We start from the raw sequence: 21426 nt of genomic DNA, 5'->3' as shown, positions 1-21426 counted from the left end.
CATTTCTTTTCTTTGAAGTGAAGCTGATTAAGTGTGGTTAAGTGTGTCAGGGTTTTATAAATATTGAACAAATGGAAAGTATTAACAAGCTTGACTAAATAATAACTACTGTACATTGACATCCATTTCCCTTGTTTTTCTCCATTTCCTGAAAAGTAAAGTTCTATCTATCTATCTATCTATCTATCTATCTATCTATCTATCTATCTATCTATCTATCTATCTATCTATCTATCTATCTATCTATCTATCTATCTATCTATCTATCTATCTATCTATGACCTTCCACAATATAATTCTCGTTACTCTGTGCTCCTCCTTCTATTTTGTAGCTCTTCATATTCATGTGTGTATCTCTTAATAATCCTGTGTGTATCTCTTAATAATCATGTGTTCATCTCTCTCCCTGCAGAGTTTTGCCATGAAGACAACATGGAACCTATAGTCAGGACCGGAAAAGAATCAAAATTCTGTAACCCTGTAGTCATTTTTGAGGAAAAGTCGGCAAACAGCATTTTCTGAAAGTTCAGTGTGTCCCAAATAAGAATCCACCGCTTGATTAAATAAGGGTCCTAGTTGTGTGTGTGTGTGTGTGTTTGTCTGTCTGTGTGTTAGCAGGAAAAACACTGGACAGATTTTAATATAACTTTGTGGATGGATGTAACATGGGCCTGGGACAATGAACCCATCAACGTTCCACACCCTCTGGCTACAAGGGGGCAGGGCAATGGGAGTGGCCTACAAACAGGCACCTTGGGTGATTTCCTAGCCTGGTTCCAGCCCACTCTCTGAGTGAACTGCCTCTCTTGGTCTGGTCTTGTAATGTGAACCTAGGATTTATTCGGTACAAAAATGTATTGTCCAATGAGAGTTGGAGGTGGGGGTGGGGATCCCTTGTGATTGGTTTAGCGAAATTCTAAACCAATTTTAGATCAATTCTAATCCCCTCCCCCTTGTATCGCCTACACTAATAACAAATTGAGCCCCCATGCCCCTCACAAAAATGTGGGCAAAATTTGTAGAAGGGGCAATATATGAAAAGAATATCATTTAACCGCAAAGTTAGTATTGATACAAAATGTTTTTCAATTGATTCTGGTACCTCTAGGTATGCTTAAGAACATAGTAAAAATCTAGGAAAATCTAACTTCTGGAAAGTCATCATTTTCAAGATGGCTGCCAGGAGCATAATATATTTTAGTTACTATTCAACCTAGAAAGGTGGTTTTATGCCTAACCCAAGGTTTTAAGGCTCAGGGAATGCGACTGAATCAGTGAAATTACCATCAGTTATTTATTTATAGGTGTACCTACCCATTATAGGCACTTGTTGTGTTATACAGTCACTCTTCATTGCCATCATCCACAGAGACAACACCACTTGAACACGCTTTTCCCATCCAGATCATGATCTAGTAGTATGCTTTACGACAGAGAAGTTTGGTAGCAGATTTAGTTGGGGCACACAGTCAGGTGTGACACAAGTGACAACCTTGTTGCTGAAAGTGTTATTTTGCATTTTTTCCACCAAACAGGACAGCCATTATTTGGTAAGCAAGGTAATAAGTCACCTCTTTGGTTTGGGACAGTGAATACATTGGCACAAGGGGAAAGTGGGCAACCTGGTTAATACCGCAGGGGAAATTACGTTTTACAGTGCCAAAGCTGGAAATCGAACCTACAACCCTTTGTTTCCCAGGCGGCCTTTCTACCCATTCAGCTATGACCGCCCACAAGAACATCAGTGAAGTTGTGTCACAACCAGTCACAGCATGGATGAATATAAACTGAGAACACGTCACGATTTCTTTAAAAAAAAAAACGCCTTCTAAATCCTGACCTAAGTTTTCTGAAAACATGTATTCAAAAAATACAAAAAGATTATGTTGCTATATACTGTACATTGAAATGTATAGTTACAAATAGGGGTTCCCGCCCAAAATGGGTTAAGTGGTTGATGTTTGGACGACACAACATGCTATACTATACTTACTTAATACTGTTTTCCATGATCTTGTAAGAGGAGACCCTGTCCTGCGGTCTTGTGTTCAGACATAGCTAAATGGGTAGAGAGGCCGCCTGTGAAACCGAAGCTCTCGGATTCGATTCCCATCCCCGGCTAGTATGAGCCGAGGTTTCTATGAGCAGGGCCGGTGCTAGGCCCCCCCATTTATAAATAAGAGCACCTCGGTCTCTTTTAAACAGAAAGTAATTCAGAGGACAGGAGCCTATCCTATGTCTGACAGCGCCGCGCCACCGTTTTCTGCCACAGCGCCACCTAGAGCCTGCAAAAAAATAAATAAAGGGGGGGTCGCCTCCCCCCTAGTGGTGCCCTAGGCAACTGCCTACTCTGCCTGATGGGCGCGCCGGCCCTGTCTATGTATGAGCAATACATTTAACCCATAACTGTTCCCCCCCTGAGCTCTCATGTGAGCAGCCATGATCTGAGTGATGCTGAAAACTGAATTTCCTTGTGGGATTAACCAGGTCTCCCCTATTCCATTCCCCTTGTGCCAACGCATTCATCGTCCCAAACCAGACCAGACCGCAGAGGTGATTGATGACCTTGGGCGCCAATAGATACATTCTTCCTAAAATGTTTTTACATTAACTCATTCACTGTCAATGACGGAGTTGACGTGTTTTTTCCCAAAGGCCCAGGCTGCCAATGACGTGTTTAACTGATTTAGGTGTTTTCAGTGGTTTTCCACTAGATGGCGCTGTTCGCCAACCCGCGATCACCATCTGACTCCCTCAGAGGCACAGAAGCAGCAAAACCACATGATCACAAAAAAACAGCCGGTCCACTTCTGTGTAAAAAAAAAAAAAAGCCTTTTTCTCTGCATGCTTCCCCTTTTGGGCGAAAACCACCCCTCATTCAACTGCCCACAACTATGGAACGGCACAAATTCTTTTTTCCGAGTCTACGAGACCCCCCTACGTCTTTTAAAGCGATCGGGGGATCGATAATACTGGATATAAATATTCTATGATTTTTCTAAGGTTAGTGAAAACACTCGAAAATCTCTGGCAGTGGCTTAGCAAACAATGTTTTATTTCTGTCAGTCAAAGAGTTTAAATGTGACAGTTATTGTGTTCATTTTCAATTTAAAAGTTTGTTTTTATGCAATAAGGTTCATTTGTTGTTTTTATGAAATATATTACAATAGGACATCACCTTGGGATGGATGCCATCTTGGATTTGGCAATGAATGAATAACTACTGTGGAGCAAGCAGAGAACAATATGTAATAAAGTCATTCAAATCTTCAAATGTGCATTCCATGTTTTCTACTGACGATAAACCATAGTCTACTCTGGGCTATTTTTTATCTTCAGCAGAAAAACATGGAATGGAAACATTTAAATCCAACCTATGTGCGTCGACCGCCCTTTCCGTGTTGCTCAACCTGTTTTTGGCCTTTTCTAATATCCTGGTCCCTTACCCCCACTCCCATTAAAATGCAAGCTTTATTTTTATTGTGTATTGTGTTGCTTATATAATTTAGAAGACATCTCATCGATCCATGCAAACTCTTTTTAAAATATTATTTTGGGTTAGGGTTAGGATTTCATCTTTCAATATATCTAGTTTTCAAGTATAAAAATGTTAAAATTCACTCATTACATTTCCTTTAATGAAGACAATGGATACTGATGTTAGCTATAATAGACTAATATTAGAACACACTTCCAAAACAATATATATATGTTTATATACTTGTTTTAGTTTTTCAACTTTAAAATGTTTTCATTTTATTAAAAATAGTGACACCTGTGGTGTTAAGGTTCAGAATTTACCCATATACCATAGAAGGTTAAAAAAAAACTTTATTTCACTCCTAATAGCAAATGCAATTGGGGACAAGTTTCTCTCACTCTCAAACATGTAAACATTGAATATTGACAATTTGGGGGGAATTGAGCCACACTTCTCTGCCGGGTCACATTTGACCCTTAACACCACAGATGTAAATATTTTTTATATACAGACCATCAGGAATGAACTAAAACGGTGGTAATTAATTTTGTTGTGTTAAAATAGCTGTTTCTGAGGATATCATAAAGCCTTGTTCCAATAAAGAAATGTAAAGGGTACTTTTTACCTATTTAAAACATTTTTTTTTTTTAAATGACCCTAACACAATGGAAGGGTTAAACTGGACTGTTAGCATGTGATTAATTATTATGTAATTATTAGCCTACTTCCCAGAAGTCTCAAGCATCAGAAATTAAGAATGAGGGACTGTGTGGTTGTGTGTGCTGTTTATACTGTGTGTGTGTGTGTGTGTGTGTGTGTGTGTGTGTGTGTGTGTGTGTGTGTGTGTGTGTGTGTGTGTGTGTGTGTGTGTGTGTGTGTGTGTGTGTGTGTGTGTGTGTATCAGGCTGTCTGTCGGCCTTGAGTCGAGGGGGCGGTAATCATAGCAAATACACAAACAGCTGCCTGGCTGAAGGACGGCACAGGTCGACTAAGGTAAGGCCGGGGCCTTCCCAGGCCAACGATAGATCTGCCCCTGCTTTTTTGGGAGGTCAAGTTAGGCGAAGGAGCCTAGCGCCCTGATTGACTCAACATGGTCTGCATGGTAACATGCATGATAACATGGTAGTATCTCGGCAGAAACCAGATTATGTCCAAAATCTTAACTTTTCAGGAAATGAAAAAAAAAGGAGTATGTTAGAACAACATAATACTGCCTCATCAAAAATGGTGTGGGGACTTTATACATTGTCAGATAGAATGTCAATGGAGTTAGGAGGTTTTGTCAGAAGCGCTTTTTAATACTTTTCATTGGTTAAATATTTGTAAAACCCACATACACAGATGTAAAGTGTCTTCAATAGCACTGATTTAAATAAAACAAATAAAAAATGGAGATAGCTGCCCCGACAGCGACGATATATAGCCCTGTTCACACGCAACGTTTTTTGGGGGGGGGATTAAAAAATCATTGTACGCTTGTACGGTACAACATACATTGGTCATTGAACCCTACCCTGGTGGCCTCCCCTCCCCTACCCTCCCCACCCACCCTTTTATTTTCTTCTCTGTACATAGATCTATTGGTGTTGTTGTTATGTAAAGGAGCGTATATGCATTCTATGCCTTTTTGATTAATTGAGTAGGCTACAATAACTGCTGTACTGTTATCTAACTCGTTAATAAAAGTATTCAGTCAATCAAACAAACAGTGACTACGTTTTCTGACAGAACCTTTGAACGTCCAATGTTGCCCAATCCTGGCAGCTGAACGTGTTCAAATGAAAACAGCTTTAATCTTTTGGGGGATAACAGTTGGAACCACTCCTAGAGTGTTTGTGGAACTGCTTCATAAATACTGCTGGCTTCAGTTAACTTTTCGAAGATCATTTGACCGAGTGACTGAGCTGAATAATAATTCAATAGTCAAAGCTTTTCGTCCTGTCTGCCTTTTCTTTTCTTTTTTTCGTTCTTTTTTTTTTCTTCCAGTTGTACTTTTCTGAAGATTCTCCAGTAAACCTTTGTGAAGAAGCCTGGTCTGGGGGTCAGCCATGTTTAGTGTGTGGAGCAGCGTGATTGTTTTGGTGGTGGGTTTGAGTCTGGGTAAGGCAGCACCATCAGCAACGCCACAGGACTGCCAGAGCATGATCACACTGCTGACTCTGGACAACACTGCCAAGGTTCAGTTCAAATCATAATGATAATGTAATTGTACAGCGCTTTTCCTAACAGAGTTCCAAAGTGCTGTACAGAACAAGATAACGAGCAGCATGGTAACCATAAGAGACAAAGCTACAACATAAGATCAGTGAATAAAATAAGTTAACATGATACAAAATAATCAAACCATAGAAACAGAGATATGAAATAAACTCAGATAAAATCAATTAAAAAGAACACAAAAACTGGCAAGAAGAATAAGAAAATGACTTAACAGAGGTCTGTCTGTCTGTCTGTCTGTCTGTCTGTCTGTCTGTCTGTCTGTCTGTCTGTCTGTCTGTCTGTCTGTCTGTCTGTCTGTCTGTCTGTCTGTCTGTCTGTCTGTCTGTCTGTCTGTCTGTCTGTCTGTCTGTCTCTCTCTCTCTCTCTCTCTGTCTGTCTGTCTGTCTGTCTGTCTGTCTGTCTGTCTGTCTGTCTGTCTCTGGGAGATTGTGTACCATGTTGAATGTCTCTCTTAATCAGTGCTGGGAAAAGTACTAGATTTGCTTTACTTACGGGATGTAAAAGTAGCAAAACCACATATTTTGTTATACTCTGTTACCAGTAAAAGGGCTGTATTAAAATATTGAGCAAAAGTACAAAAGTATTGGCATCAAAGTTGACATCAAAGTAAAAAGTACTAAAATGTTCCAAAAACTCACAACACATCAAATTGCGATGTGTTGTGAGCTTCTAGAATAGCCATGTACAAAATAGGCTTGATGTTTTATATTAATAACCTAAATCCGCAAAGTAACTAGTAATTCAAGTTGTCAAGTATTTGTAGTGGAGTAAAAAGTACAAATGTTTCCTCTGAGGTGTGGTGGAGTAGAAGTATAAGGTATTAAAAATTGCAAGCACTCACAGAGACTAAAAGTAAAAGAAATTGTACACAGTACTTGAGTAAATGTACTTAGTTACTTTCCACCACAGGTCTGTTAATCCGTTTTATCCCTCTGATAGTTTTCAGGTCGTTGGAACTTAATTGAAGGCTTTTCAGACCACGATGACTTTATTTACATGCTGAACACCATGAACTCTTCATGGATTGACTTCACACCTTCTGCTGAGGACAACAGAACACTCACCATGGGAGCATACGAACGCAAGTACGCGCGCGCGCGTGTGTGTGTGTGTGTGTGTGTGTGTGTGTGTGTGTGTGTGTGTGTGTGTGTGTGTGTGTGTGTGTGTGTGCGCGCGCGCGTGTGTGTGTGTGTGTGTGTGTGTGTGTGTGTGTGTGTGTGTGTGTGTGTGTGTGTGTGTGTGTGTGTGCTTTCTGCTTTGGCAATGTAAACGTATGTTTTCTCATGCCAATAAAGCCCTTTGAATTGAATTGAATTGTGTGTGAGAAGGCTTTGGCACGTGGAGGGACTAGGCTCTTTGGATGGCCTCCTGGCCGGGCTCCTCCTTCGTCTCACCAGACACCAGGCATTTCCCCTATTGAGTGAAAGATGAACTGTTTATAATAAATAAAATATTTAAGGCGTTTTAAATTTGTATTTTAGTTATAGAGGGCAATTCGAATGTATTAAGGCATATTTGGCGTATTAGCCAGGGATCCTTTTAATGAATGGTGTCAGGGCATTCCACATTTTATTACAGAGATCTATCTATCGATCGATCGATCTATTTTACACCCATTTGGATTACGATACTAATGTTGTTAATTAATTATTTTGTATTCATTCATTTAATGCACTCCTCCTCTAATCTGCATATTTTAAATGTCATGCAGTGCATTCAAATTACAACTAGGCCTATTTGAAAACAAAACGTCCCTAATCTATGTTTTAAAACCCAACTCACAACATCTGTTGAGGAGGGTGAAACAACTGCAGTACTGCAGCAGGGCCTGAGGGGGGCAGCAAAGCACTTTGCAGCGTCTAGCCTTCCAGAAAATAGATAGTAGTAGAACACAACTAGGAAGTAAAGCATAATACAGACATGATGGAGCTTCAATGAGCTTTATACCATTATTATTATATTCACTAACATCACAACCTAACCGGAGTTGATCGATCGACGTGTGTTGATCCACAATGAGCGTCTCTCTGGACATCAGACTGAAAAGAGCAAACAAGGTTTATTATGAAGGGGTGAGTATGTTTACACTTAATGTCAATGTTACAGTATTCATGCTTATGCGTTATTCTATTATTTTGGTCATATGTCAATGTTACAGTATTCATGCTTATGCGTTATTCTATTATTTTGGTTATTATGTTAATGATGTTGTAGCCAATTATTGTATCATTGCGTTACATACAAGATACTAGATCAACATTAGCCTTGATACAAGAGTCTTGGATGAACTTCAAAATAGTGTTTGCACTTTCTCCCTTTCTGGCCCGTACATCTACATTAACATTCAGATTTGAAATATGAATTGCTTACCCCATGGCCACGGATGTTACAATTATGTACGGGCTCTCAGAAGTACTCGTATGTTCCGTATCGTTCAATAAAAAGCATTTTAATCCGATTGGTGGCCATTTCCTCATAGAGTTATAATGTGATCAGAGTGCAATACACCTCCCAACCGATAGGGTCGCGTAGTTGAAAGTATTCGAAATAAATGGCCACCGATCAGGATTAAAATGCTTTTTATTGAACAATACGGGACATCACGGGTTCTTCTGGGGGCCCGTACATAATTATAACATCCGTGGCCATGGGGTAAGCACTTTATGTTTGAAATCTGAACGTTAATGTAGATGTACGGGCTAGAAAGGGAGAAAGTACAAACACTATTTCGAAGATCATCCAAGACGGTCATGACAGATGACCGTCTTGTGAGCCAAGGCCAGATCAACATTAGCCTTGGATCAAGACTATCATAGATGTATTTGATCGAGTCTGACTTCATGCCAAACGTCAAAATCGATCAAATATATCTATGATAGTCTTGATCCAACAAGGCCATATAGATCAACATGAAGTTCAGTCCATAAAGTGGTTCTGTAATGACATGACTTCAACCGTTTCCTTAATGTCACAAGACAGGAATCACATGATGTGTGTTGTTGTGTTTTCATGTGTCAGCATCAGGCCTAGTGTGGCTGTGATGTTTCATGTGCTCGCAGCGCGAGCTTGTAGATCTGCTATTTCCGACTAATGTTCCCTTCAGAATAGGGATTCTAGGGTTCAAGTGGTTAATGGAAAAAATAAACATCCTATCACGCAATCCTATCACCCTAACCCTAAATTTGGCACAAAACACTGTTCAGAGGTCTGAATGAAAAATAGTCACACAAGGGGTCATGTGTGGGGCCCCAAGGGGTAATTACTCTATTACTCTATTAACCACTTAACCATTATTTTATACTTTGGCTATTCAAAAATAGCAGATCTACAAGCTCATATGAGCTTGTAGATCTGGGATTTACTTTTGTGGGATTTACTTTTTTTTTTAACTTTTACCTTCATTTGCTTCTCTTGTTTCTTGTTCATGAATACTTAACTTAAGTCCAATCTAACGTTTCAAAAAGTCAAGAGACCTCGTACGATGTAAACGTCCGGTCGCTGCTAATGCGCACAGAAATACATTTGTCTCACATCACACATGTGTGTGATTGACTGAAATCATGGACTTATTTTGAGAGAGGACTTGGGGCCAGGGAAAAAAGAAATAGTTGATGCATTCAAGTGGAAGTATTTTGAGTTAAACATGTTATATATATATTCATATAATACTGTATATAAGATTTGCAAAAACACAAGTTCTGGTTGTGATTGGATGTCATGTTTTCAGGAGGTCCTGATAGGTGTAGAGGTTCTGGTTGTGATTGGCTGTCATGTTTTCAGGAGGTCCTGGCGGGTGTGTTGGTTCTGGTTGTGATTGGCTGTCATGTTTTCAGATGGTCCTGATAGGTGTAGAGGTTCTGGTTGTGATTGGCTGTCATGTTTTCAGGAGGTCCTGGCAGGTGTGGTGGTCCTGGCTCTTAAAGAGGCGGTGCAGCATCAAGGCATCTCTCTCACCATGGAGGGCGTGGTCAACCTGCAGCTGAGCTCCAAGAGCGTGGGCGTGTTCGAGGCCTTCTACAACTCTGTTAAGGTCAGTGCTGGAAAAGTACATTTACTCAAGTACTGTGCTAAAGTACAATTTCTACAACTCTGTTAAGGTTTATATCCTGTTGGATAGAAAGCTTGTACTCCATATTTCAACTTTCTTTGTAAATGTATTCCCTTCGTTGTGCAAGAGTGTCGCACAAAAGTTTATGAAAAGCCAATCTACAAGCTCACAATGCGACGCGATATGACGTGTTGTGAGCTTGTAGATTGTTTATTTTAGCTATTTAAAGAAAATAGATTCAAGTGAAAATGGTTACGTGTGTCTGTACGTTTTATAAATATTGAACCAAAGAAAAGTATCAACAAGAAGCTTGTGACTAAATAATGACTACCGGTACACTGCATCCATTGGAACACCGGTTATTTTCTTTTCTCCATTTCCTGAAAAGTAACAGTTTTGGACGTACAAGGTTTCCACCCCATAGTGTTCTATATAAATGTGATCATCACATTTGTTTTGAATATTTGGCTCCTGTCTTTGTGTTGAAACCAGCCCATCCAGCTGATCAACTGTAACATCGAGGTGGCCAAGGCTGGCAAGGTCCCAGGAGGAAAGACTGAGATCCCGTTTGAGTTTCCCCTGAACACCAAGAGCAACAAGGTCTTATATGAGACCTACCATGGAGTATTTGTTAACATACAGGTAATCTATGAGACCTACCATGGAGTATTTGTTGATATACAGGTAATCTATGAGACCTACCATGGAGTATTTGTTGATATACAGGTAATCTATGAGACCTACCATGGAGTATTTGTTAATATACAGGTAATCTATGAGACCTACCATGGAGTATTTGTTAATATACAGGTAATCTATGAGACCTACCATTGAGTATTTGTTAACATACAGGTAATCTATGAGACCTACCATTGAGTATTTGTTAACATACAGGTAATCTATGAGACCTACCATTGAGTATTTGTTAACATACAGGTAATCTATGAGACCTACCATGGAGTATTTGTTAATATTCAGGTACATGTGTGACATGTCATTCAAATGGAGCACAGAGCTGTGTGCACTAGGGCCATGTGAATATATTGAATAGATCTCCTCATTGTGTATGAATACACAGGGTTATTATAGTAAACTAAAACTGATGACATAACGAAAACCAGAATGTAAAGAAAAAGGACTAAACCACAACATTTTAGGCTTTACAAAACAAAAAAAATGGAACTAGAAAATAAAACAACATTGTTGTCAACATTTCATGTGTGAATTAGGGCTTCAAGTTGCAACTATTGATAATTTTCTTAGCGATTATTCTATCCATTAACTTTTCAATTAATCACGCATGTTTTTTTTTGTCCCCAGTATACACTACGTTGTGACATGAAGCGTTCCCTGTTGGCCAAAGACTTGACCAAGACGTGTGAGTTCATGGTGCACTGTCAGGTGAGATGTCACTGTCCCATGTCCACCTTCCTTCTGAAGACGCCCAAACACATGATAATACCTACACACACATGGTAACACAATAGAGCACCGAAGTCTGACGTAATTTACCCATCCTACCTGGGTCGCGTTTTTTCCCCCCGTTCTGAATTCCCATAGACGTGTTTAATATCGCGTCAAATAAGAACTGTGTTAAAAAAATAAACAAATGACCCCTGGGGTTTTACTCATATGGATATGAAGCATCAACTGACGGTGAGAAAACGCTAATGTTACTTCCACCGAATTAGTTACATTTTCGCCAGAAACAGACTGTATCAAATATGAGTGACTGACTATCATAAACGATACAGAACCTCCTCCCTGAAAATATCGGCGAGACAGTTTGTTTTGTTTTGGACCACAATTCTTATATGAGACGATTCTATGATGACCCAATGTTATTCTCCATAGAGAAATTACTTTACGACCCAGGGGATGAACGAGTGACGTCAGGACTTCTGTACTCTATAGCTAAATCCCAATACTCTAATGGCTGCCTCCTCGACTCCTCCGTCCTCCAGTGTGACCCTGAAATCTTTCGCTTCCCAAATGTTAATTTGCTTTTGGAGCTGAGAGTGAGGAGAAAGGAGGCTCCCCAAGCTACTTGGAGCGAGGATCATTATTGAGGATACTTCCAAGTGCATCGTCATTGATCGTGTGACACGTCATAAGTCATTTCTGTGGCTTCAAAATGACGCTGACTGAGCGAGGATTCCTTAAAGCCAACCAACGTCCATTCCTCCGTCCTCGCCTCTCCTCCACCTCGCCTCAGAGTGCTCACTCATAGGTTAAGGTGCAAGGAAACGACGGAGGATGGAAGTAGTTTGAGTATTGGGATCCGACCACTGACACGATGCTCAGGTTGATCAATGCATACATGTGTTTAACTGTTATTGGTTGTTGCTGCTAGTGTGAACACAGCTTAACCCGTGGCTGTTGCCCTATAAAATGACACACGTATAGTTATATTATAGTTATTGTTCTTTGTGTGAACACAGTTTTAACTCCTGCTTGTTCCTCTCAGGCGCAGAAAGCCAAGCTGACGCCCACTCCAGTAGACTTCACCATCACCCCCGACACTCTGCACAACGTCCGAGAGGTCAGCACACTAAGCCACCTCAGGATTCTTTTCATTTTTTTAATTGATTAGTTTGATTAACTGTTGCACCCCTAAACTGATCTTATAATATTAATTAATACTACAAGACTAATAGTAGAGCGGATAGTAGGAACAATCGTTCACTTTGTGATACAAGCGTGAAGATTGGCATGAACATTCCTTTAGGTCAACTCTTTGACTTTTTTAATCGAGCCACTCAAAAATCCAAGATGGCGGCCATTTTTCAAGATGGCCGATACCTTAGTGGGCAGTTAAGTGATATGATGGTTTATTTGGTGATACAAGCATGAAAATTGGCATGAGCAGTCTCTGTGGGTCACTTGACAATAGGCCACCCACAGCTACTTGAAATTTCAAGATGGCGGCCATTTTTCAAGATGGCCAACACTTTAGTGGAGCATTTAAGTTATATAATGGTTCATTTGGTGATACAAGCATGAAAATTGGCATGAGCAGTCTCTGTGGGTCACTTGACAATAAGCCACCCACAGCTACTTGAAATGTCAAGATGGCGGCCATTTTTCAAGATGGCCACCACCTTAGTGGACTAGTTAAGCTTAAGAAATCATTTAGTTGGTGATACAAGCATGAAAATTGCCATGAGCCGTCTCAAAAGGTCATTTGACAAGAAACCGCCCACAGCCACTTGAAATTTCAAGATGTCAATCTTTAAATGATACCTTTTCTCATAGAAATGTATTGGGTTCCTCAAAAAGCTCTGTCAAGAGAGGTTGTTTGACTGTGTTTTGTCTGACTCCTCGCCCACGACCTGTCCAGTTTGGTAAGACCTGTCAGGAGTTGCCTCCCACCGGCATAGCTCTCAGGGTTCACTGAGGTAGGCCTAAACAAGCTCCCTTACCACGACAAGGTAACAGTCACAAGGGAGGATATATATATATATATATATATATATGTGTATATATATATATATTGTTTTTTTTAAACTAACAGCCATTACATGTGTCAAATAAATACTAAGGGGTGGGGAAACAAAAAATAAGATGAATAAATTAGCACAGTTGTGGTGCTGATAAGCACAGTTGTGGTGCTGAACGGACAGTGCTCCAAAATTATGAGTAATGGCTAATACTGAATGGCAATAGCCACGGAACCATGACAAACGATACTAAGGAACTAAACTGAAAATGTGCTTCACTGTTAGATATGGCAGTGGAAGGCAGTGGAAGCAATGTTACAAAGTAACAACTGAAAATTACACAGTAATAGACTAGATAAAAAGTAAAACATGATGCGTCGATGTGACGAGGGGAAGCCGAGCCATAGGCCTCCACTTGAAAACACAGAGGACAACAGGGAATAACTCTGGCAAAATAAACATGCAAATAGGTTCTAGCAGGGGCAACTACATAGGCATGTGAAACTGAGTCCATATCTGAAGCAGTTACACCTTCCAGTACATGCCTTGGAGCACCCACATTTGGTCAACTCCCAACAACTCTCCGCAATAGGTGGAAGTGGAGTCCAGAAGACTTTCCACTTCTCGTCCTGTTCCACCCATCCCCAGTCAGATGGGCTCGGCATTTGTGGATGTCGCTTCAATGCCTGTCCCCACACGTATCCAGCCTCATAAGAAGCATGTTTGGCATGCTCTTTGAGTGCTGCTTGAGTTGGTGGGATCAAGTCATATTGTCTTTGCTTTCTGGCAAAGAGATCAAGCCTGGCCTCGTTCACAGTTGTGACATCGCTGGACCGGTCATACATTAGATCTTCTTGGCCTCTTGACATGGATATCTTTGGTATCTTCAGTGTCTTCAGCAGATGTAGATGCTCTCTTTTGGGTCCTTTCCAGCTCTGTGTTGTTGAACCTAAGTTTACAGCTTGAATTATATTTTGCTCTGTTTCTTGTCGATGTGCTTTCTATGCCATCACCTTCATCTAGTCGGGTTGGACTAAGTAAGATAGGCAGAGCATTGATCTTATGAAATAATGGAACATTTCTTGCAATGGTATCATAACCAGTACGATCGTGCTCTCTGTTGAATAAACTCGGCTGAATGAGTTTTTCCTTGGTGACCTGCTGACAAATTAAACATCTGTCCCAGTTAGTTTTCACAACTGTTATGATGGCTTCTGCCATGTCTGCAGCATAGGCAGAGGCCGAGGGTTTATCCTTTTACCACCTTTTACCAAGCACTTTGATGTATGGGATACAACTAAGTTCGTGCCTTAACCCTACACTTAGTTCGATCGTTCATCCAATGCCATTTAAATCCTGAGCGATCTGTACACCATCCGGTTAACTAAAACCCCATTAACCTTGGCTCGGCTCTCCCGTGCTGGCACAACCTGTCAATTCAGGTGCGGCTATCTAACTGTTTTGGGGTAAATTAGACAGCATTTGGGATACCAACTTTCAATTAGCTGACATTGAACCCCAGTGATATATCACCAGTGTGCCCTGGTAGTGCAGATATTCACTCTTATCTAATCTATCTATGATCAACAAATCAACACAACTATATTGTGATGTGTTAAAAGTTGTTCTTTAGCATAATAATAATAATCGTCCTTAATGAAAAAAAAACATACATTTCTATGAGAAAATGTATCTTTTGAGGATCCAGGGGGTGGCCATCTTGAAAATAGAAATGTAAAGTGGCTGGGAGTGTTTTCTTGTCAAGCAACCCTTAGAGACTGCTCATGCCAAATGTAATGCTTGTATCACCAAATAAACCATTATATAACTTAATTGCTCCACTAAAGTGTTGACCATCTTGAAAAATGGCCGCCATCTTGAAATTTCAAGTAGCTGTGGGTGGCCTATTGTCAAGTGACCCACAGAGACTGATCATGCCAATGTTCATGCTTGTATCACCAAATAAACCATTATATAACTTAATTGCTCCACTAAAGTGTTGGCCATCTTGAAAAATGGCCGCCATCTTGAAATTTCAAGTAGCTGTGGGTGGCCTATTGTCAAGTGACCCACAGAGACTGCTCATGCCAATTTTCATGCTTGTATCACCAAATAAACCATCATATCACTTAACTGCCCACTAAGATGTCGGCCATCTTGAAAAATGGCCGCCATCTTTGATTTTCAAGTGGCTCGATTAAAAAAATCGATAAATGACCTCTAAAGATGATCTGTACCAAGTTTCACGCTTGTATCACCAAGTGAACGATTCTCCCAAAATATTGCTTTTAGCCGCTGCACTATAAAACAGTGACTAGGATGGACATTGATAATAACATTTTATTTCACTGCTAGTGCTAGAAGAGTATTTGTGAAGTATGAACACTTTGTTTCACTTTAGAGGAGTTTTTAAATCCTATTGTGAACATTTTGTTTCACTTGTAGAGGAATTCTCTGCCTAAGTTTGTGATCCGAGGCCACCTGGACGCCACCAACTGTGTGATCAGCCAGCCGCTCACCGGAGAGATCGTTGTGGAGAACTCCCAGGTTCCCATCAAGAGCATTGAGCTGCAGCTGGTCAGAGTGGAGACCTGCGGTAACTTATCAGCTTCCTTTACACACAGCGGTTGGAAGTAACTATGTTATAAAGTACATTGTCAGGGTGGAAACCTGTGGTAACTAAGGCTATTTGATTACATCTATGAGCTGAATTTAAACATATCTGTCATGTTCTCCATGTGACAAACCCTGCAGTCACACCCAGATGAGTAGCTACGAACACGTTGCCAACCAAACCATTGTTTTCCTATGGGACGGCGTGATGTGCGCTAATCTCTGATGTTTTTAGAGTCTTTTTTAGATGTGCATAAAATTTAAAATATTCTCTTGCAGCATAAGGAGAACTGACAAAAGGCTAAAGACTCGACATGTGCTTGAATAATTTTTTTCCCCCATTATTAATTATTACAAGTACAAGGTTTCCACCAAACAGTGACGATACAATTTTAAATTTGTATGTGAGGCAGAAGGCCCAAAAGTTATGTTTGTTTATGAACACGTTGGCTTCCCTTAATATATATATATTTTTAAGTGTGTCTTAATTATTACTACTACTACTACTACTACTACTACTACTACTACTACTACTACTACTACTACTACTACTACTACTACTACTACTACTACTACTACTGTATCCAGCCGGGACCAGCTAACTCCATTTTTTTTTTCATAAATCAACGCTATTGAACCCCCTCTACATCTGTGTAATTTTTTTTTTAATAATAACATATGAAAAGTATTAAAAAGCGCCTCTGACGAAAACTCCTAACTTCATTGGACCCTCAAACTGTCCGTCAAAAACAAACAACTCCCCCCTCCTCTCAGGCTCTCAGAGAAGCTTTGCTCTGTATGAGGCAGACAGGGAGAAGATTTTTCAATGCTTTTGGGAGAACATAAACTGGGAAGAGAAGAGAATGTATGTGCAAGGTTTGATAGATGTCACCCCAGTAAAGAGGAGAAGGGTGTCTTCACAAAGGTCATCTGCTCGTGTTTTCTTTTTAAATGTTAATGGACAGAGAATGAGTGTGTGCAGGAGTTTGTTTCAAACATCTCCAAGAGCTCAAGGAGATCATGCCAAAAGACTTTCACAGCTTTTATGACAATCTAAAGCACTAAGAAACACCCACCACACACACGCAACACACAACACACAACAGTGTGATAATAAAATGTATATGATAGGTAAATTCAACTGTGGTTGTTATTGTTAGTGCAGTAGGCTACAGATTTGATAGGCTACAGATTCTATTTTTCATGGATGTATTTTGTATTTATATGCCATTTATTTATTGTTGGTGTGCCATGATTGCTTTTGTTAAATACATGATTGAGTATTGAGGCAGAATTGTTTGTTGCACTCAACTGTAGAAGAACAACAGTGGTAACAGTTAGATCCATGGTTGTTTACAATGCATGTTAAAATAAAAGTTGTTTAAGTACAGAATTCAGCTTGATCTATACTTAGTATATGAGCATGGCGCTCACCATAAATAGCTGATCTCCAAGCTCACAATGTGTTGTGATGTGTTGTGAGCTTTGAGATCCATTGTCAGCTGTTCTTATCAATGATGGACAAAACCTCCTAACTCCACTTGCGCTGGATTTGTGTTTGGACAAAACTCCTAACTCCACTTGAGCTGGATTTGGGTAAAGTGGTGATAATATAATGACACATGCAAGTATCTGATAATATATAAAGTCACAATACCAAGTTTGATGAGGCAGTATTGCTTTGTTTTAAAAATATAAGGTTTTCTTCATTTTCAGAAAAATTGATATTTTGTTTTTCATTTCCTGAACAATTACCATATATCCTAACTGATGTGTTGAAGGCTACAGTCTGCTGTTTTTAAATGAAGGCTACAGTGTTGTTCTCTGCTGTTTTTAAATGAAGGCTACGGTGTTGTTCTCTGCTGTTTTAAATGAAGGCTACATTGTTGTTCTCTGCTGTTTTAAATGAAGGCTACATTGTTATCTGGTGTTTCAAAGGTTGTGCTGAAGGCTACAGGTGTTGTTAATTAATGCCATTCATTTAAAGGTTGTGCCGAAGGCTACGCCAGAGACGCCACAGAGATCCAGAACATCCAGATAGCAGAAGGTGACATCTGCCAAGGTCTCTCCATCCCCATATACATGGTGTTCCCCAGACTGTTCACCTGCCCCACCCTGGAAACCACCAACTTCAAAGTCGGTACGTTGACTGTAGTTTATTGTTTATTCAGTGGATCCCCATTAGTTGACGCCGCTAGCTAATCTTCCTGGGGTCCATAAAAGATTTACATACAATATAAAAATATGATAAAATACAGAACTTATCACAAACATCCTGAGTGTTACTTTAACACTGAGAGTGTACAAATGCACCCATAAGGTTTGTGTACAGTATTTACAGTATGTTGATACTGTATATGTTGTCCAATTTGAGCTACATTGTTCCGTTAACATGGGGCATAAATAAAGGGCTATATTTCCTACACAGTTTATGTGATATGGATGTAAACGCCCTCAAATGAAGGCCAACAGTCTGCATTTTTACCTCATGTTCATTGTGCCATTTCAAATGCAAAGAGCATGGACACAGAACCAGAGCACTGTATAAATCCAACAGACTGCCACATTATTTGAGTTTTTGTCACCAATTGAACACCAAATGTTTTGTCTCTTGCAGAGTTTGAGGTGAACGTTGTCATCGTCCTTCACGACGATCACCTGATCACAGAGAACTTTCCACTGAAGCTGTGTCGAGTTTGAGACGGGAGACCACATGACCGCTTGTTGAGAAGATGGACTAACCATGGGACCACAAACACACAACAAAATGTAGTTCATGTCTTCACAAACATTGTGAAGATATGAACTATATTTTGTTGAAAATAGTTCCTTCACACGAACCACTTGGAAGTCTTACGCAAAACCTTTGAGGAACTTCTGTGATTTGTGTTGTTCCTACACTGAGTTTGCTACTAATTATGAATTCTAGTGTTGTTCCTACACTGAGTTTGCTACTAATTATGAATTCTAGTTCTGAAAGAGCTTCAACTTCAATCTGTCAAAATAAATGCTCTTTAGAAGGACGCTTAAAGGACCACACTGGTCTAAATGACATTGTCCATTAATATCATGCATAACAGACCATTTAGCCATTAATTGTTTTATTTGTAGATGTTGCAAGGTTTACATTTTGTACAAAGACATCAAAACGCTCAATCGGTCTTTTCTCCAGGGACAAGCAAGTGTCAAGTTGATTTTCATCCTGTACTAAAACTAATGACAGACATTGACTTCATGGAAGAACCACACAAACTATGGTTTGCTTTGGAAAATTGTCGCCGAGTTACATCACTCTGGATAAATAAATGAAAGGTTAATATCTTGTTTCTGTAATAGAACAAGAGCAACAACAATCTACAATACCAGTTTACTAGTCCACCTATATAAGCTGAAGATGAAACTAGATGGGTATATATTTTTGGGCAATTGAGGTCAATGGTTTTTCAATGTAGTCAGATAATGACCATGAATAAACTGATACTAAAGAGCAATTGAACTGAAATTGACTTCTTGGCATTCAACTTTTGCATACAATGACATGTATCTCCCAAGTTTAAATTGTCCCGAGACCGTTTGAGGACCAGTGACAGAACTGCATTGTTGTAGGGTGGTTCTGCTACAGATTGCATTTTAAACTTGAATGTGTATCATGTCCTAACCCCGGATTCAAAACCCGGGTCTCCCACATGAGACAAACAAGCAATCCTTATATTATGGCCTTATGAGCTTCAGAGTCAGACAGTACTACTGTTCAGCCAGTAGGTGTCCTCGTTACATTAAGAGTAAGGAGACCACCTCCAACCACTGTAGATGTACTAGTCACATCAGGGGCCGGCAACCTTTTTGAATGTATTTTTTTTATTGAGTCTGTGTGCGGTATCAACATTAAGTTTAATTATGACACCACATCAAAGTACAATATTTCCAACAGATTTTGATTGTCCATGAATATAACCTTTATTTTGTCTTCTTTTGAAATATTTTCTTTTTCATCAGGACATTGTAATGATTAGACTCCCAGACTCCCTCCCCAGTAAGCATAATGTATGATGTATTTGTCATACAGATGTGAGGGGACTTCATTTAATACATTTCATTTTAAACCAAAAGTCCTCTCTCTCACACTTATGCCCGTGTGCCAGCAGTCACCCTGCCCTGTACTGGCACCCGTGCCTATGGTTGCCTAACACCTGAGTTACATACTCTACCATAGATTACATTGCAGCCAGCCATAAGCAGGATCACACAAGGCTTGCAGTTATGCTGTAATTTGTGCTGAAGATAACCAAATAACAGGAGGAAAGAGTTCTGGCGTCTCACATTTAGTTTTATACTACAATTTGAATGGGTCCTGGGTGTCCTTGGGCCTATTTCACGAAAGTTAACCCTGGATTTAACACCTATCCTGGCTTCATTTAGCCAGGATTAGCGATGAATCGGTTTCATGAAAGCTGAATTATCTTGCCAGATTATTTTAGCCATTTCACGATTTCACGAAAGAAAATATTACAGATTTTTTTTTATATTATAAAAAATGTCTGACAGATTGTCTGCTTATGTTTTTCTCCTGGACAACTCCTGTTCTTCCATTTCTCTTGTTTTTGGGCGGTGAAACCGCCCCTATATGTGAGGTTTGGATATTTGCACACCAAATCCTGCGCTGTGATTGGCCACAAATGTACCCCCCTAACCCTGCACCGTGATTGGCCAATCACAGTCTATTCAGGACTGTGATTGGCTAGGGAAACATGACACATGTGCATAGCCCTATATAAGAAACCATAACTTTAAAAAAAAAACATAAATTGGTTTTTTTTAAGTTATGGTTTCTTCCATCACTTCTTCCATCACTTCTTCCATCACTGTGATGACCACTGTGACCACACCGCCCACTTCACACTGGGTGTGATTTTTTCTCTTGTTTTTGGGGATTCCACCCTTTTTGTGTGGCCCTATCACTGATATGCAGCCGGGCCATTCATGTTAATTTACTAGTTCCTTGAGTTTTTGATATGCAAATCACGATGGCAGTATTTGATTGTTCGGTGAAGGTGGGGGGTTATTTCTGAAAGAACTCTGTCTAGCTAACATTTCACAGAAACAAATTCAAAAGTGCTGGAGTATTTCAACTTAACTGTACTAACTGAGGGCTAACATACAAGTGAACGGTACAGTAGTTTACTAGTCAAAATATCTGTATCATGTGTCTGGGTGATGGTCTGGTGGTCTAAGCATCAGACTCTCAGTGCAGAGATTCCATGTTCAAATCCCAATTCTCTTATAGGTCAGTGCTGGAGTATTTCAACTTTAATTGACTGCTTTGAGGACAGTCAGGGTATGATTGTACAATAACAACAGATAAGATAAATAATTAATTTGTTTGAAAAAGTAATTTCTCAAGCGGGAGACGAACCCAGACTCCCAAAGTAATGCGGGGGGGGGAGTCAAATAATTAGCAAGGTGCGCCACTGCGGCTACACCTGCCAACCTCAGACCGTCTGAGACCATCTAACAGGAGATTTTTGTCCATGAGGGGGGGGGGGGCTCTTGACCACGCTGGGGGTCCCCCCCCCCCAGAACATTTGATAACAGATTAGATGTAAACGTATCTATCTGTAAACGTA

General features: G+C 40.0%; 1 protein-coding gene across 1 annotated transcript; it reads left to right on the top strand.

The window, feature by feature from the left end:
* The first annotated feature begins 7595 nt into the window (after nt 1-7595).
* Nucleotides 7596-19293, top strand: vps26c (VPS26 endosomal protein sorting factor C). The gene is made up of 8 exons (XM_080435444.1): nt 7596-7773; nt 9588-9731; nt 10242-10391; nt 11070-11150; nt 12217-12291; nt 15635-15785; nt 17790-17942; nt 18420-19293. The coding sequence occupies exons 1-8, from the start codon at nt 7717-7719 to the stop codon at nt 18500-18502; spliced, it is 894 nt and encodes a 297-aa protein (XP_080291570.1). The 5' UTR covers nt 7596-7716; the 3' UTR covers nt 18503-19293.
* Nucleotides 19294-21426: the final 2133 nt, after the last annotated feature.

The sequence above is a fragment of the Gymnoscopelus braueri genome (genome assembly GCF_963280865.1).
Source record: "Gymnoscopelus braueri genome assembly, chromosome: 8".
Taxonomy (NCBI): Eukaryota; Metazoa; Chordata; class Actinopteri; order Myctophiformes; family Myctophidae; genus Gymnoscopelus; species Gymnoscopelus braueri.
Note: the sequence above shows the minus strand (reverse complement) of the source record. Positions and strands in the feature narration are given on the sequence as shown.